This window comes from Podarcis raffonei, chromosome 4, assembly GCF_027172205.1.
Source record: "Podarcis raffonei isolate rPodRaf1 chromosome 4, rPodRaf1.pri, whole genome shotgun sequence".
Taxonomy (NCBI): domain Eukaryota; kingdom Metazoa; phylum Chordata; class Lepidosauria; order Squamata; family Lacertidae; genus Podarcis; species Podarcis raffonei.
Window position 1 is genome coordinate 16458503 of NC_070605.1, and position 18524 is coordinate 16477026.

The 18524-nt window shown below is 44.4% G+C and overlaps 1 protein-coding gene across 4 annotated transcripts in view; it reads left to right on the forward strand.

Moving 5' to 3' along the window:
• Positions 1 to 18524, forward strand: part of LOC128412531 (glutamate carboxypeptidase 2-like) — a 49269-nt gene that overhangs the window by 15359 nt on the left and 15386 nt on the right. For 3 of the 4 annotated variants that reach the window (XM_053385564.1, XM_053385565.1, XM_053385568.1), the window contains 6 exons: positions 1123 to 1309; positions 3239 to 3332; positions 10170 to 10268; positions 12330 to 12415; positions 13736 to 13855; positions 17494 to 17576. In XM_053385564.1, coding sequence (XP_053241539.1) covers positions 1123 to 1309; positions 3239 to 3332; positions 10170 to 10268; positions 12330 to 12415; positions 13736 to 13855; positions 17494 to 17576 — 669 coding nt within the window. The remainder of the gene's footprint in view (positions 1 to 1122; positions 1310 to 3238; positions 3333 to 10169; positions 10269 to 12329; positions 12416 to 13735; positions 13856 to 17493; positions 17577 to 18524) is intronic. The other variant, XM_053385567.1, reaches the window with a different exon arrangement.

The window sequence follows — 18524 nt, forward strand, 5'->3', positions numbered from 1 at the left end:
TGTTGAATGTGTGCTATATGGTAATTTATGGACCTAATAGGTATCTAAAGCCATTTGCACATAACAAAATATGTATTTTATCAAAGTAATTGTTGAACTGAAATTAATCTGGAATGGATTAATCTCTTTTGCATTACTTTCTATGGGAAAGTGCGGCTTGGTTTTGGAATGCTTTGGTTTTGGAACAGACTTCCAAAATGGATTAAGTCTGAGAACCAAGGTACCACTGTATATAGAAATGAGCAAACCAGTGATATTTTAGGGAGCAGGCTAGCAGGCGGGGCCCATTACTTACATCATAGGAGCCTACCCAACACAGAACACTGTTGCTGTATGTAGGTTTTATTTTATTTGTTTTTTATCTTATATTTTGGAAATGTACATCCAGGTTCTTTTCCTTTCAATTTTTTTGTGGCTCCCAAGAGAGTGCAGCCTTAAGCTATAGCTTGTTTAGGTTATGCATAAATCTGGCACTGCAAGTGGTTCAGCAGTGGAATCTTATTTGAGCACTGGGATCTGGTGGGGATGGGATAGAATCCCATTAGGTTAGGATTTCAATGCAAACCTACCTCCTTTGCACTGCCTAAAACTGTATGCAAAAATGAAGCGCAGTGGTCTGAATTATGTGATGCAGTTCTCCAACCAAATAATGTGTACAAAAATGTTATATTGGGGAGGAGGGATGTGTGCATAAAAACATGAAAATATATTTTAAAAAATAGCATGAACTGCATAGTTTTAGGGTAAATTGCTTGCAAAAAAAAGCCCTAACATGTTGATGAATTTTCATGAGCTTTTTTTTAAAAAAGAAACAAACTGATCCAGAACAGTAGAGAACTAACATAAGACTGGAAACTGGGATAAATTGGAAGCAATAGATTCATCCATCCCTAGAGACTGCTGACACCATCAAACTTTGAAGGCAGCATATTAGGGAATGTCGTACGCAAACTGGGGGGGGGGGAATGTCCCCATTGGCTGCTATGGTGTCTGGCTGTGTCCACAGATAAAGACTTGGCCATCTCTGGCAACTACCAGGCTGTGCCATATGGAGGCAGCCTCTCACCTTTGCACGAAGGAACAAACTAACAGCAGCATCAATGTGATTCCCGCCCCCACCAGGTGAAGAATGCTGCTGCTGCTGGTGCCAAAGGGGTCATTTTATACTCCGACCCAGCTGACTCTTGTGCCCCTGGAGTAGAGCCTTACCCAGCAGGGTGGAATCTTCCGGAAGGTGGAGCTCAGCGTGGGAATGTCCTGATTCTGGATGGTGCTGGGGACCCCCTCACGCCGGGGTATCCCGCCAAAGGTGAATGAGACTGAAAATTGCATGGCTTTATTTTGCATTCCCCCATTGCATTAGAGGGATACATTCTGAAATGTGGTTAACCGGGGATTGGGGGAAATGGCAAGACAATGCCATAAGGTGATATATGTTTGGAAGGATAGTGGAGATTGCGGATTATAATCGCAGTTCTGTATCCCAGATTTAGGGACACGGGTGGCGCTGTGGGTTAAACCACAGAGCCTAGGACTTGCCAATCAGAAGGCCGGCGGTTTGAATCCCACGACGGGGTGAGCTCCCGTTGCTCGGTCCCTGCTCCTGCCCACCTAGCAATTCGAAAGCACGTCAAAGTGCAAGTAGATCAATAGGTACCGCTCCGGCGGGAAGGTAAACGGCCACATGACCCGGAAGCTGTATACTGGCTCCCTCGGCCAATAAAGCGAGATGAGCGCCACAACCCCAGAGTCAGTCACAACTGGACCTAATGGTCAGAGGTCCCTTTACCTTTATCCCAGATTTAAACTGGATTAGCAGTGTTTCCTCTGCTCAGGAAAATTTAGGAATGTTTTTTCCCCCATTCCTCAGAAAAGTTTATTTGTGTATGCCACTACTGCAGCCCATATTTTGTTAGTCCCAAAATGGAAAATGAGCGAGGCCCCAGCTAAAGAAGAATGGTAACTTAAGCTGACAGAATATGTGCAGCTTGCAGATTTACCATATAGAATAAGAGAACAAGAAGAACGCATGTTTAGAGAAGATTGGAAAATGTTTATTGACTATATGGAGGGAAATTGTGTACACTTGGAAATGTTGGCAGCATCAAGATGAATTCAGCAGTGTAAATAAGCTTTGATAGATGTAATAATGGAATGCTGAATGGTTTCATTTATGCAAAATATGCAGGGGTTTATGATATGCAAAATGAACCGTGGAAAGAGAAGAAGGGAAGTCATTGATATTTTAACGATGTTTAAATGAGTATTCTAAATTGTAAAACAGAAAATTTAATAAAAATTAGAGAGAGAGAGAGGAAGCCAGGGCTCTCTAGAAGAGGGATGGGGAAGAGGTGGCCTACCAGATGCACCAGCAGTTGCGCCTCCTTTTCCTTTCCCATCATGCACCAGCTTCAGTGCAGAGATCCTTTCTTATGGGGCATTTTATGCAGATCAGGAAGCGCAAGGAACGGGCTAGACTGCAGAATGCTGGAGAAATGTTTTTAGTGGGAACAAAAACGCATGCGCTCCCCATGACCACCTTACTTTGATAAGATAAGCCCAAGCCTGCACCCACCTAAACTCGAAAGGGCTCTGAGAAACAGTGGAAATGTCTTTCACAGGGGGAAAAGGGGTTTGAGAAGTTGGAGCACAGTAAGCAAACAATATTGACAGTACCGAACCATCTGCCAATGAGTGATTCCTTTTATATGACAAACCTGCGGGCGAGGTTTCTTGCTTTTAACTTGGCTGGCAAGGAGTTTGAAGCCCTTCGTAATTAAGCAATATTGTAATTAAATACCTGGGGTGATACTCCAAAACATTTCTCTTCAAAGGAACTGCTAATGGTTTCTGGTAGCTGCCAGACTTTCTATTGCACACAAAAAAATGGAAGAACTTAAATGATGTGCCTCTTGATCATTGTGGCATAAGAACTTATGAAACCTCGGAATTGCTGAAAAGATAACTCACGGGATTCATGTGGTGGAAGGCAAAGAACCAGCAGAACAATTTTATGCAACTTGGTGGGACTTTTTCATCCTTACCTGCACCTAAAAAAAGAAATACGGTCCTCCAAAATTATGCTTTTGTTTAATGTATCTATACTTACCGTTGTTGCATAAGCAACTTTCTGGTGACTTTCTGCATACTTGTGTTGGAAACTTAATTAATTAATTAATAAGCGAGCAATGTTGTAATTATTATTTTCAATATTTCCTCACCCCACCCCTTGACCCAGAGTACACCTACCGCTACGATGAAGCCCAGGCGACAGCCCAGTTGAACATTCCTGTCCACCCTATCGGTTACCATGATGCTGAGATGTTGCTGAGGTAAGCACACCCGGTGGTTAACATTTACAGGTTTAGTCGATTCCACAATCAGCTTGTGGGCCAGCATGGCAGGTTTCATTCACCTTGCTCCCACCCAGCCCGGGCACCAACAGATGCGCAACACCACTGGTGTTTACTCCCGAAGCCTATATAAAAAATGGCAAAGGACTGTACAGTCTATTTACAATTGTTTGTCTCCCCCCTCCCCCGCTCTTATATTGCTTTCAGGTAGGCAAAGTTATTGCCCTTCCACAGTGATGAAACATATCTGATACATAAACCACTGAGCCTCTTGGGCTTGCCGATCTGAAAGTTGGCAGTTCGAATCCCCGTGACAGGGTGATTCCTGTTGCTCTGTCCCAGCTCCTGCCAACCTAGCAGTTTGAAAGCACACCAGTGCAAGTAGATAAATAGGTACTGCTATGGTGGGAAGGTAAATGGCGTTTCTGTGCGCTCCGGTTTCCGTCACAGTGTTCTGTTGTGCCAGAGGAGTTTAGTCATGCTGGCCACATGACCCGGAAAGCTGTCTGTGTACAAACGCCAGCTCCCTCGGCCTGAAAGCAAGATGAGCACAGCAACCCCATAGTCGCCTTTGACTGGACTTAATCGTCCAGGGGTCCTTTACCTTTACCTATGTATCAAACTCCTTTCCTATGTGATGTTTGCCATAATGCACCGCTGTGTTTTGTCTTGACTCAATCAACTGTGATTTCTGTACTTGCCTTGCCAATTATGGGATTGTTCGTCTGCTTGCAGAGCCTGATTTCTGTGTAAGGGTAAGATCTGCAGTGCTGTGAAAGCATAAATATGCAGGCTAGCAAAGCTTTCCCTTTCTCAACAGACTGTCACTTTCCCCAGCACTACAAAAAGGGTCAGGCTAGTCGGTTAAACAAACACCACACCCTTGATTTACTGATAAGCCCTGCATTCGTCACTGAACAAGGTAGAACCCACATATACCCAAGTGACTTGTTTATTTTTGAAAGGGCTCGGAGCAGAGCCATTGAGCTTTCCAGAGCATGGCTTAGCTCCAAGACATCAATCTCCAGTAAGCTAAAGCCAGTTAAAATCCTAAATGTCCAGTTTTGAGCAAAAGGTTAACTTGTGCGTCTACTCACAGTGACTGACAAAGCCAGCCGGGGTTACCGTTCCCAGGCCGAGACCAGTTCCTTGACATTGGAGGTGCCTATCTGAAGATATGTGGGGCAACAAATAATTACAAATTATAGGAAAATTAATAGGGAGGGAGGAGGATGGACAGAAAACAGGGAAATGGCTTTCAAAAAAACTATTTCACTTCAAGCATCAAGGAAGCTGATGGAAAAGAGACTTATCTGCACTATACTTAAAGAGTCCTTGTATTAGAACAATTAGTTATAAGAGAGATCATTCTTTTTTAAAAAAAAAACATTAAGAGAACACTCTGTGCTGGTACATGTTTTTCATCCTTTCCCCACTTTTCCTTGTCTTACAATGGCAGAAACCTTGAGCCAAAAAGAGAAAAGTCAAGGGGTGGGAGAGGAAACCAGGGCTTAATATAGCGAACAAAAAGGTCATAGAATCATAGAATTGTAGACCCCAAGAGTCATGATTTTAAGATGAAGAGTGCCATGCTTTACCGACTGAGCTGTCCTAGCAGCTTCGGAGATGAAGTTCTCAAATATATTTTCAAAGAACACATTCCCCTCTTTTCCTAAATTTATCATGAACTTTATTCTCACTGTGGCAAGTTTGGGTTTCTTGAAGTATGTGGTTCATTGTGTAACTCCCAGTCCCTTTTCTGCAACTCCATCTTAGATGCTGCCCCCTGCCCCAGTTTAAGCTATGATGCTAAACCTGCTTGTTAGGAAGCAAACCACATTGACCACAGTGGGATTTCTTTCTCACTTAGACATGCATTGGGTTATGTGATAATAATAATAATTTTTTATTTATACCCCACCCTTCCCGGTTCAAAAACCAGGCTCAGGGCGGCTAACAACAAGTTTAAAACAATTATAAAAGCAGCATAAAATACAGTATAAAAACATGAATAACAATAAAATTCAAAAATCAATTTAGGGAAAATAAGCATTAGATAATCCCCAGGGCTAGCTGGCTAAATTGGTCCTACTTGGGCCAGTGAGGAGGCCAGGGGAGAATTAGCTGTGGGGTCTCAGAGCAGGTAATCTTCATAAAAGGGGAGGAGGAGGGAAGAGAAGGGAAATAAAAGATCAGGCTGAATTCAAATTAAAGGCCAAGTGGAATAGTTCTGTCTTACAGGCCCAACAGAAGGAGGTTAAATCCTGAAGGGCCCTAGTCTCATGGGACAGAGCATTCCACCAGGTCGGAGCCATCACTGAAAAGGCCCTGGCCCTGGTGGAGGATCGTCTGACTTCCTTAGGGCCCGGGACCCCTAAACTATGGTTGTTCATGGACCTTAAGGTCCTCTGCGGGGCATACAAGGAGAGGCGGTCCCGTAAATACGTTCTGTTGCCATAGAATCCTAGTTGGAAGGAACCTGAAGATCATCTAGTTCAACCCCCTGGGATTCAGGAATCTTTCACCAAATGTGGGGCTTGAACCCACAACCCCCTAGGTTAAGAGTCCCACGCTCTACCAACTGAGCCATGAGTGATCTTGTCAATGTATGTCTACGTGGTTGTCAGCCACATTATTGCACTAGGAAGATTTTTGCTTGCAGTCTTCCCACAGAGGTTTGGTTGGCTGCTAGTGGGAAGTAAAAGATGAGCTTGCCAAAGCCTCAATGACACACTGGGCAATAGATATAGGTCACAATATAGATTTTAACCTCTGGGGGGAAAACTCTGGAAAAGCAATTTGAAGTTCACAGCATGTTCCTCTTTGAAGGAGAACTACTTGAAAATGATTTACAGATGGTGTTTAACTTCGAGTAGGCTTGCTAATACGTATGAGACTGACTCAGATAAGTGCTGGAGATGTAATGAGTTTGAGGGAATGAGAGCCAGTGTGGTGTAGTGGTTAAGAGCGGTAGACTCGTAATCTGGGGAACCGGGTTCGCCTCCCCGCTCCTCCACATGCAGCTGCTGGGTGACCTTGGGCTAGTCACACTTCTTTGAAGTCTCTCAGCCCCACTCACCTCACAGAGTGTTTGTTGTGGGGGAGGAAGGGAAAGGAGAACGTTAGCCGCTTTGCGACTCCTTCAGGTAGTGATAAAGCGGGATATCAAATCCAAACTCTCCTTCTCCTTCTCCTTCTCCTTCTCCTTCTCCTTCTCCTTCTCCTTCTCCTTCTCCTTCTCCTCCTCCTCCTTCTCCTTCTCCTTCCTCTTCTTCTTCTTCTTCTTCTTCTTCTTCTTCTTCTTCTTTCACATGTGGTAGACTTGTAAAAGGGTAAAAGAGTACAGTGGACGCTCGGGTTGCGAACGTGATCCATGCGGGATGCACGTTCACAACCCGCAGTGTTCGCAACCCGCGTCTCTGCGTCTGCGCATGCGTGGGTTGCAATTTGGTGCTTCTGCGCATGCACGACCACCGAAACCCGGAAGTAACCCATTTCGGTACTTCCAGGTTTTGGCAGTCCGCAACCCGAAAAAACACAACCTGAAGCATCTGTAATCCGAGGTGTGACTGTATTGGGGAATGATCCATAATGAATTAAAAAAATGTTTAAAAGTACTTCCCCTCCCCCCCCAAAAAAACCCAGAGTCCTTTCTTTTGGGGATAATTCAGACTGAAATTCCCAGGTGTCAAAAAAGGTTATTTATGTATGTCACTACTGCAGCCCGTGTTTTATTAGCCCAAAAATGGAAAACGAGCGAGGTCCCAACCAAAGAAGAATGGCAACTTAAGTTGACAGAATATGTGCAGCTTGCAGACTTAACATATAGAATAAGAGAACAAGAAGAACATACGTTTAGAGAAGATTGGAAAACATTTATTGAATATACGGGAAATAACTGTATAACTTAATGCTGTATAAGTTAATGCTGGCAGCATTAAGATAAGTTCAACAGTGTAAATAAGGTATGATGGATGTAATAATGGAATGCTGAATGGTATAGTTTCTGTAAACTAGGCAATGATTTATGATATGTAAAATGAACCATGGAAAGAGAAGAAGGGAAGTCATTGATATTTTAAGGATGTAAAAACGAGTACTTTAAATTGTAAAACAGAAATTTTTTTAAAAAAATATTATATACAAACATTTGGTTGGTTGCTGTGAAAACAGGATATTGGACTAGATGGGCAAAACACCTTATCCAGAAGGCTCTTTTTTATGTTCTGATGTTGCTTATGGCACAGAAGGGCATAAACAGGGAGAGCAATTTATCCCTTTTGGGGAGAACTAGCCATCTGAGTGGCACCACAGCAGTAAAGGCCCTACTCTGTGCCTTAGCAGTTCTGACATTGGAACACTACTAAATTTGGATCAAGGCCTTATTTGATGGTGTGGGGAAATAGGGAGGTGAAAGAGAGAAGTTTTTCCCCTTAGAGATGAAAATCCCGGGCCGTTAAAGAGAGGGGGAAATACCTTGAATCTGGGAGTTAATAGGGAAGGAGTGCAAATATTTTAAGACTGGTGAGACATGTTCTTTGTGAGCCCAGCTCCATTCTGTGACGCTCCATTCTGCGCAGGGCAGAATTTTCTTAAGGAAATGTATAAGATGATGGCAGAATCAGAAGTACACACACAACACTTAATAAAATAAAAGGAAGTGGGATTTTGGAGGGAGGATTTCTGATGAGACATGGAAATAAGATTGGTGGCTGGTCCCTTCCAAAACTCCACGTCTTTATCATGAAAAAAGCTTCCACAAAGCTCTTGTTGTCTAAAAGAATGAGCTACCTATTTCCAGAAGTTGAAGATAAATATTGGGTATATCAAGGTGTAAGAGCTGACTTGGTGCTTATTTTGGGGAAGTGTGCTAGTATTATTTTTTTAAAAAAGAAGAAGAAGCAATGCCAAGAAAATGAAAGGATATTGATTAACTCCTGTTCTGATAGTTATCTTGTTTGGCAATCTTAAAAGTGAAGTATTGGATGGAGATGGAGAAATGATTGCCACGCTGGCCAACTGCTGTACGTAGATAAGCAATCAGCCATAAGTACAGACAAAAAGTACCCTCTATTAATCAGAGATCCATTGAGCAGGATATAGGCCGTGAAAGCAGGATTTATGTTGAAAATGACTGACAGTATTAAATATAGAGAAGGCAGGCAAAGGAAGAAAAAGTTTCATTGGAAAAATGGCCAGTGGTTATTATTGTACTGGAACAGATAATGTGCAACCATATAGCTTATTTTGGTGCGCTGTAATCCTATGTTATTTTCTTCATTTTCTCCTCCTCCTTTATATGGAAACTGTATATATACAGGAATCGTAAAGTTATTTTTTCATTTCAGGTTTTTTCTTACTTTTTCTTTTGCCTTGCACGTTTCTGCATCACAGACTTTTGCATTCCAGATTTTCCTTCAAAAAGTAATAAGGGGGAAATGATGCACTTTTCTGCATTAGCATTCAATGGCTTGGGAACTATCTTCAAGGGCAGATCCACAAGGAGTGTGTTGTAGTAATCTGTGTTGGAGATTCCTAGGGTCTTGTTTCTCAGGTCATAACACATGGTATCCCTGTACCAAAAGCAATAGTGTCCAGTGGAACCATCCTATGCCTCCAAAACTGCCTCCTTTCACTCCCCCAAAAAGTACCGATGGCCACCAACTTAGATGGTTTTGTAAGAGGGTTAGACAATTTCCCCTGGCTACTTCCCATGCTGACTGTGTTTCACATCCACTGTTGGAAGCAGTAGGTCTCTGAATACCAGTTGCTGGAAACAGTGGCGGAGGAACCCTTTCCATCACCCGGGGAAGGACGAACCACCTGGTGACGCATGCGCGACAGACCGTACACAAGCACCAGCCCATACAGACACCGTGTGGACGCCCACACTGACTGCATGCATGCCCTCTGCCGCTCTACAGCTGGGGGGAGGCAGCGGGCCATCTTGTCACCCCTCCCGGGGCGAACCACCCCTTCCACCCCTCACTTCGTACACCCCTGGCTGGAAATCACAAATACAGTGGTACCTTGGGTTACATACGCTTCAGGTTACAGACGCTTCAGGTTACAGACTCCGCTAACCCAGAAATAGTGCTTCAGGTTAAGAAATTTGTTTCAGAATAAGAACAGAAATCGTGCAGCGGTGGCGCGGCGGCAGCAGGAGGCCCCATTAGCTAAAGTGGTGCTTCAAGTTAAGAACAGTTTCAGGTTAAGAACGGACCTCTGGAACGAATTAAGTACTTAACACGAGGTACCACTGTAGGGTGAATTCAGGTCCTGATTGCAGGCTTCCCATAGACATGTGGTAAGTCACTGTGAGAACATGATTCTGGAATGGATAGGGATTTGTATTGATCCAGGAAGTCTCCTCTTAAGTTCTTGTGTTCCTTATGGTCACTGGTAAGATTGGGTTTTCCTCTTCTCTCTTGATCCTTCTGCAGCAGGTGGGTCTTCCTAGTGGATCACCCATCTCTAGCCAAAGGCATTCTAGGAAATAAGGTCTTCCACCCTGTGGCACTCAGCTGGCAAGCGATCTTCCAGACTGAAAGACAAAACAACCCATGACCAAGTTTGAAAGCTTGGTTATGCCTGAAGTCTTTTTGCCTTCCGATTTTTATTTGCCAATCATTACCTCTTGTGGTTCCACAGCTACAAAATGGAAGCGCCAAAAGAGGGACTTGGGGAAAAAAATATTCTGGAAGCCTACATGCCAAAAGTTACTTTAGTTTTGGAATTTGTGTATGGAGAAACACACAATTGCTCCTACTTCTTTTTCGGATGGATGCCAACTGTAATGTTATCTTTTTCCAACAGGGACATGGGAGGACCAGCCCCGCCAGATGACAGCTGGAAGGGAAATCTCTCTGTGCCTTACAACGTTGGGCCAGGCTTCATAGGAAGTTCTTCAAAAAGGTGGGAAGAGAATATAATCTTGTGATGTTGAGTAAATGGTCAATAGGAAAATGGAGCCACAGAACCTGCACTGAATAAGAAAGGTTTAGTTGGTTAGGGTAATGTCGGCTGTCTGTCAATACTCTTTCTTTGGGACCAAATGAAGATCCCTCCTTAAGACCAACTTATTGTACTTGTATGAGCCTACCTGAACTTTATTTATTTACTTACCGTATATTTTTCTCTATAGGATGCCCTTTTTCCCCTCCAAAAATGAAGGGGAAATGTGTGTGCGTCCTATGGAGCGAATGCAGGCTCCTTGGCTTCAGCGATAGCAACGTGAAGCCTCCGGAACATGGGGGGAGCTCTCCCTCTGCACTTCAGAGGCTTTGTATTGCTTTCGCTGAAGCCGCCTGAAGCCCCCGGAGCGCAGGGAACTCCTGCTGCGCTCTGGGGGCTTCAGGCAGCTATCCGCAAGCCTTCGGAGTGCAGCAGGAGTTCCCACCGCGCTCCGAAGGCTTGCTGATAGCCGCCTGAAGCCTGGAGAGTGAGAGGGGTCGGTGCACACCGATCACTCTTGCTCTCCAGGCTTCGCTTTGCTGGAGAGGCGCTGCACAGTTTTCCCTCTCTGCGCAGTGCCCCTTCAGCGAAGCGGGAGGAGAAATGGAAGGTGCTCCGTTTCTCCTGTCGCTTCGCTGAAGGGGCACTGAGCAGAGAGGGGGAGAATTTTTCCCCCCCTGTTCTCTCCCTCCTATGGTCTGGTGCGTCCTATGGTCCGGTGCACCCTATAGAGCAAAAAATATGGTATATGCCACCTTATCCCTGACAGGACTCAAGGCAGCTTACATATAAACTCAAGAACCACTAAAAACATAGAAAAACCAATCATTAAAATACAGTTACATATTGATGGAATTAAAATGATGTGTGTATATAAAACCTGTTCAAAACATACCAATAATTATAATTTTAAAAAACAGCATGGTACCAGCCCTTTAATGGAAAGCATTCAGTTCCCAAAATCCTGTTGGAACAAAAAAAAGTCACTTGCTGGAAGAAGAACAATAAGAAGGGAGCAAGTCAATAACTTTTCTAGGGAGGGAGTTTCAAAGTCAGGGAGCAGCTACTGAGAAGATCGGGGTTTGTACTCTTGCTTTCTGGCTGACTGGTAGAAAGGTAAAGGTAAAGGACTCCTGGACAGTTAAGTCTAGTCAAAGGCGACTGTGGGGTTGCGGTGCTCATCTCGCTTTCAGGCCGAGGGAGCCAGTGTCATGTGGGTCACATGGCCAGCATGACTAAACTGCTTCTGGCACAATCGAATGCCATGACAGAAGCCAGAGCACACAGAAACGCCGTTTACCTACCCACCACAATGGTACCTATTTATCTACTTGCACTGGCGTGCTTTTGAACTGCTAGGTTGGCAGGAGCTGGAACAGAGCAACGGGAGCTCACTCCATTGCGGGGATTCGAACCACTGACCTTCTGATCGGCAAGCCCAAGAGGCTCAGTGGTTTAGACCACAGCGGTACCCTTTACCTTTTTGACCGGTAGAAGATGCTAGAGTAGCAGATACATAAACACGGTCTTCTCGGTGGTGGCCCCTCAACTTTGGCATTCCCTCACTAGGGAAATATATATGACCTCATTGCTGCTGGTTTTGCATATGACCTCATCACTGCTGGGACTTCCGCTTTCTTTCTTCCCTCTGCAGCCCACAGCACCCCCTTCCCCTCAGATCTGCTTCAAATGGTTGCCTCAAACCCTTCAGAGCACTTTGGGTGGGGCGGGGACTGCAGAGGGAAGGGGAATCCATTCTGCCAACAATTTCTGTTTTGCTGACGGATGCTTACATGTTGGACTCCATCTAGAAAGATGAGCACACAGGTTCAAAAAAAAGTGGCTCTTATGCTGAAGGCTGGTGTTAAAACTAAGTCCACCTTCTGAAAATGATATTTCGTAATTTATAACTATGCAGAATTTCAGCCCTAATCCGTTCTGACTTTAAAGTCTAAAGCATGCATTTATTTCTTAACCTGACATTTAACACTTGATTTTTTCTATATGTTGCACTTGCATTAGCAAAGTCAAAATGCATGTCCACAGCATCAAAGAAGTAAGAAGAATTTACAATGTGATCGGTACTCTCCAAGGTGCAAGAGAGCCAGGTAAAGCCACTCCCTTGCTCATTCTCTGTGGGGTCAAGCCAGCGGAAGGGTTGTAGTTCAGAGGTAGAATGCATGGTTTGTATGATAAATGCCCCTGGCATTCCTGTGTAGAGCTAAGAAAGGCTTTCACCTGAAATCCAGGAAGTCCTTCAAATTTAGCCAGTCCTCCAGACTAGGTGGACCAATGAGCCAACCCCTATTTTAATAATAATGCTATATTTTCCTAATACAGTCGTACCTTTGTACTCAAACGGAATCTGTTCCGGAAGCCCATTAGACTTCCGAAAATGTTCAGAAACCAAGGCATGGCTTCCGATTGGCTTCAGGAGCTTCCTGCACTCAATTGGAAGCCATGTCAGCCGTTTGGCTTCCAAAAAAAGTTTACAAACTGCAACACTCAAGCCAAAACACTCGACCTACAAGGCATTTGTGTAAAAAGTCTTAAAGTAACTTTAAGAGCATAGAAAAGCTGGGGGGGGGGTTAAGAAATGCCATGCAATAACCTATAAAATAAATCCAGCGAAACAACAGTAAAAACTTCAGTGGCAAAAAAGTACTATCATAGACACCATAATTGTCATAATCAATCAGATGCTTGCTAGAAGATGCTACAGGAAATTAATGATGGTGCCTGGTTGGTGCCTTTTTGGGAACAGCATTAGACATGCAGGGAGCCACAACTGAAAAGGCCCCCTCGCTTTAAACTTCCCTCAGAGGCGGAAGAGGGACCTCAGATTGAAGGGTCTGGGTAGGTATGTTCTGAAGATATGTTCTGAAAGATATTGAGGTCTTGAGCCATGCAAGGCTGTCTAGTCAAAACCACGTCTATTTATTTGTTTTTATCCTGCTATTCCTCCTTTCAACATGGAACCAAAGACCAGCCATCCTTCAAAATTCACACGTCTCCAAAGTGAAGTGCACTTCTCCAGCTACAGAAAAATGTGCTACAGAAAAAAAAGGCACATACTGTGGTGAAGTGTGCATTTAATGCATTTATTACTGAACATAGCCTATAAAAATGCAATTTATGAGGGGGAATGTCTCTGCAAAAATGTATATCAGACAAAACGGCATATAAAAACGTACACTCAGGGAAAGTGACACTAAAACGCTGGTGAATTTTCATGAGGACTTTTTAAATCACATTGCAAACTGATGTGGGAACTGAACTAAAGATTGGAAGGATGAGAAAGGGAGACCAAAATGGTCAGATCCTCTCATCTCTAGCTCCAGATTTTCCTCAGAGGGGCCCTTAAGTAGAACTCTCGTCGTGATTTATTGCGCCCATTAAAAAATTAATCCTCATTTCCGTTGATCCAGACAGGTACGTTATTCTAGGTGGCCACCGAGACTCTTGGGTCTTTGGTGGGATTGACCCGCAGAGCGGAGCGGCTGTCGTTCACGAGATTGTCCGAAACTTTGGAAAGCTGAAACAGCAAGGTGAGGCAAGAAGAATGCAGAACCTAAAAATCTGTCGGTTCGGGGATCCATCCATCCATCCATCCATCCATCCAACATCTCCTCTTCCTCTGTGCTGTTCTGCGGGCTCTTCCACCCACTACCCTGAGCTTTTTTGAGGGGTGCACAGGGAGGAGGAGATGGAGGGGAAAGCCTAGGCTTCTACTAGCAGAACTTGGTACTTGAGTCCAGCCCAGTCATAGGTGCCAATTCCCTGGGTGCCCAAGCACCCACAAAATTCCCCATGAAGGGGCTTGGTTGCTGTGCATGAAGGGGAGCAGGAAAAAACTCAAACATGTAGCAGAGTTTCCAAAAAAATAGACCAGAGGCAATTGTACTTCACCCAACAGAGCTTTACTTGCTACTGAAGGTGAGTAGCTGTGCCGAAATGCCGGAGGAGCCTGGGCCCATAACCTGTCGTCTATGAAGGGGAAGCAGGAAAAAACTTAAACACATAGCATTTTCCGTACGTCCCCTGTACGGACGACACTGCGACACACATCCAGTGGAGTTGTGTGCACGCTTTAGCAGAGTTCTGCAAGTAGCCAGACGGTGAAGGAATGTGTCATCACGATTTTATTCTTTATAGCAAATTAAAACAACAAAACATGGCTGGTGTGAACGGCATCTCTCAGACACGTCTTCTCTGTCGGAGAGCAGAGAACAAAAAGGACAAAGAACAGAAGTTCTCTAGTCTGAGTTCCATTCCCACACTTGCAGCAGTATGGAATGTAAACATGGAATAATGTGACCCAGCAATGGAAGAACGAATTACTGACATTCATGGGCAGCCATGGTCGTGGGAGCTCCTGGATCCAGGTGCAAAATACTGGTATGGGTGGGATGCAAGACATTCAGCCATGCAGCCAATCACCTTTTGGACCCTATAATCCGTACACTGGGATGTTTTGCATATATGATTCTTCATCTGGGATAGTAAAGATTGGGCGTCTAATGTAAGGTTGGGGGAAGGGTTCCTCATTTTATCCTTGTATGATCTACATCTTCCCTGCCACCCCCTGGTGTAAACACTGTGTAGCAAAATAGTTTTTTCTGTTTATTAGTTTGTCACTTTGTAAAATGAGTTCTGTAGGACAGCAGTTCAAATTCTGCGCTCTGGGAGGGGGACGACCTGAATTCTGCAACCTGAATAACTGATAACAATAGAACGCATTAGGGCGATTTCTCCTATTTAGACATAATTTATTCTGGTTTGGGCTATCTTGGGGATGTGATTTTGGGTACAGATTTTTTATTTTTATTTTTATTACTATATTGTGTGTGTCTTTTGATCTGTCTAATATGCAATGTTATGTAGCAACATGCAGAACCTTTGCAAGGAAAGGCCACTGCTCAGCAGCAGAGCAGAAGGTCCTGGGTTCAAATCCCAGCATCTCTAGGTAGGGCTGGGAGATACTCCTGCCTAAAATCCCGCAGAGCTGCTGCCAGTCAGTGCAGACAATGCTGGGGTAGATGGAGCAATGGTCTGCTTTGGTATAAGGAAGCTTCCTAAAATCCAAAACGAAACAAAAATTGAAGCAAAAATCCTTGCAATTTAGAGGGTTTCAGTCTTTTTTCATTATTTCCTGTAACAGCGGCAATCCTGCATGCACTGAGATTGCTCAGGTCTGATTGAAATCAATGGGATTTAAGCAGCCACAAGGACTGACAAGCAGAAAAGAACAGGGCATGCAAATGTCTTGCCTTTGAATTGTTTTATTGATGATGGAGAGGCTTTAAGGAACAATGGCTTGTTGTTGTTGTTAAACGACCAAGTCAGAACTGCAAAGGACTTGCTAGATTTGGTGTGAATAACATTTTGCAGAAGAATACGGCATCTTAATGGGTAAAGAAGCATGATACAAATCACTCCAGTCGATAGCAAGCTCAGGTTGTGAGTGCTGATAGGAATGTAGCCAAAATGGGACACTGACAACATGGCCTTTTTATAATGGTTTGGGGGGAGGTTATTGGGTTGTTGTTGTTGTTGTTTTGATTATGTATTTTGTGGTTTTATATTCTGATTTTATCCTGTGAACTGCCCTGAAACCTGCGGTTATATGACAGAATAATAATAATAATAATAATAATAATAATAATAATAATAATAATAGGAGGAGGAGGAATAAACATGCCTGAGGGAACCTGAGATTGGCAGTAGTACAAAAAATCTGCAAAAGGAACTTCAGAAGGGCAAAACTTCCCCTCAAAAAAAAAAATATGCCTTAGCCCTCTGAAACTGAGCCCATTCAGTAGCCACAGAACGCTGACTGTCAGTTGGAGAGGAAAACATGCAAACCCAAAACGGGATGTGATGGTGGAAAGCTCTGCTTGAAGTCCTTGCAGCTTGTAGTATCCTGGATGAAGGCACGGTTGGTAGACGCGCAACCCTGAATGGGATTCCCTCTTACAACAAATCAAGGAGCATACATTGAAACATACTCTTGCAGGTCCCTCTTGTTAAATTCTGGCCCTGATCCCACTCAGAAAAAGGCCTCAAGGTTATTTTCACCACTAGCTTCATCCTCTGATGAGCTGTGTGTGTGTGTGTGTGTGTGTGTGAGAGAGAGAGAGAGAGAGAGAGAGAGAGAGAGAGAGAGAGAGAGAGAGAGCTGGCGCAGAATGCAATGGCCAGACTGTTGTCTAAAACACCTAGACCATGGGTAGGCAAACTAAGGCCTGGGGGCCGGATCTGGCCCAGTCGCCTTCTAAATCCGGCCCGCGGACGGCCCGGGAATCAGCGTGTTTTTACATGAGTAGAATGTGCCCTTTTATTTAAAATGTGTCTCTGGGTTATTTGTGGGGCATAGGGATTCATTCATCCCCCCCAAAATATATATATATAGTCCAGCCCCCCACAAGGTCAGAGGGACAGTGAACCAGCCCCCTGCTGAAAAAGTTTGCTGACCCCTGACGTAGACACACACATATTGCACCTGTGCCAAGTTTTTCCTGGCTTTTGATCAGCTGCCAAGGTCTTCTAGTTAACATATAATTTTCTTAAGAACTCAGGACCAGGTGACTTGAAAGACCACTTGCCCCTGTATAGACCTGGCATAGCTGTCAACCTTTTCCCTTTTTTTAAGGGAAATTCCCTTATTCCAAATAGGATTCCTCGCAAGAAAAGGGAAAAGTTGACAGCTATGGTGTGAGATCATTTCCAGGGAAATTATATTCATGGCATCGCACCCTACAGAATCTCACATCGCAGTGAACCCCAAGAATGGCCTTTTTTTTTTGCTGCTGGCCCTATACTGTGGAATGCCCTTTCAGAATGTCTTCCCCCTGCCGTACACGACACAGCAATCGTTCATTGCTCCAGACGTCTTGTAAAGCCTTCTCCTTTTGCCTAGGCCACCCCTGACCCACAAGACAGGACCCTGTGTTTCATGTATGAATCCCCTGAATTTCTGTTTTAGGTGCTTTTATTTTAGTTTTATTTTATTTGCCTTTGTTTTATGGTTTCCATTTGTATTTTTGTTTTAAATCAATAGTGGTTTTTATATCTCGCGTGTCATGCGCTGCTGAGGAGGTTTTTGAAATGCTAAGTGGTTTAGAAATGGTTTTTAATAAACAAATATATTGTGTTCGTAATGATGCTCTCAATATCTCAACTGCAGGATGGAGACCTAGGAGAACGGTGATATTTGCCAGCTGGGATGCTGAGGAGTTTGGCTTGATAGGATCTACGGAGTGGGCTGAGGTAAATCAATAGGAACTACACTTCCAGGTGGTCGCTGTCTCTGACTAGGATCCATTCACATACAGTGGTACCTTGCTTCTCAAATGCCTTGGTACTCAAACAACTTGGAACCCAAACACTGCAAACCCGGAAGTAAGTGTTGCGGTTTGCGAACTTTTTCCAGAAGCCGAACATGCTCCGTTTGGAGTGTTATGCTTCTGTTTTGAGTGCCACACTTCTGTATTGAGTGTTATGCTGAGGTCTGTCTGTTTTTGCGTGGACAGGCGGAGTCCCCAGATCCCGCGCGGTCCCCCCGTCATGTGGAATAACGACTCAAGACAACGTGCTATGGGATTAAATTGGCCACAACTTTATTAAATTTCAAATGTGGGTATAGACCTTGGCTCAGGCATTGGGCGTTCTCCCTCCCCAGTCCCCAGCTGGGGACCTAGGGAGCATCAGGGTTATCCAGTGTGTGTGTGGGGGGGGATGGGCCGGCTCTGGAGAACATATGTTCAAGCAGAGATAGCCGCCCCCGTAACGCCGACGCCGCAGGGGAGAGCAATGACGACCTTTTGGCGTATGGTCAAAGCCTCCCTTCAGAAAACCCCTTTAAGGGGAACCCTGGTATCGCCGCCGCAAAGAGGAAGATGGACAAAAGGATTCCGCCCAAGGCCTGATACCGCCAAAGTTGTGACGTTTTGCTACGGGAAAGGCGAAACCTGCCAATGCAGGGAAATTCCTTTCCAGCCCTTTAACAGCGACCTTAACGTAGCAGCGCCCGCATACCTGTGAAGAAAAGTTAACCTGCAAAACCTGTGAAGAAAAGTTAACCTGCAAAATAAGACACTAACTGAGGGTGGGTAGGGTGGGAGAAGCTCTGGAGCCAAGTGAGGATTCCCAGGTAAGATCCTCCCTCTATTGTGTGGGCAGGTAATCCCTCCCCTACCTGGCCTGGTCTCCTTGGCA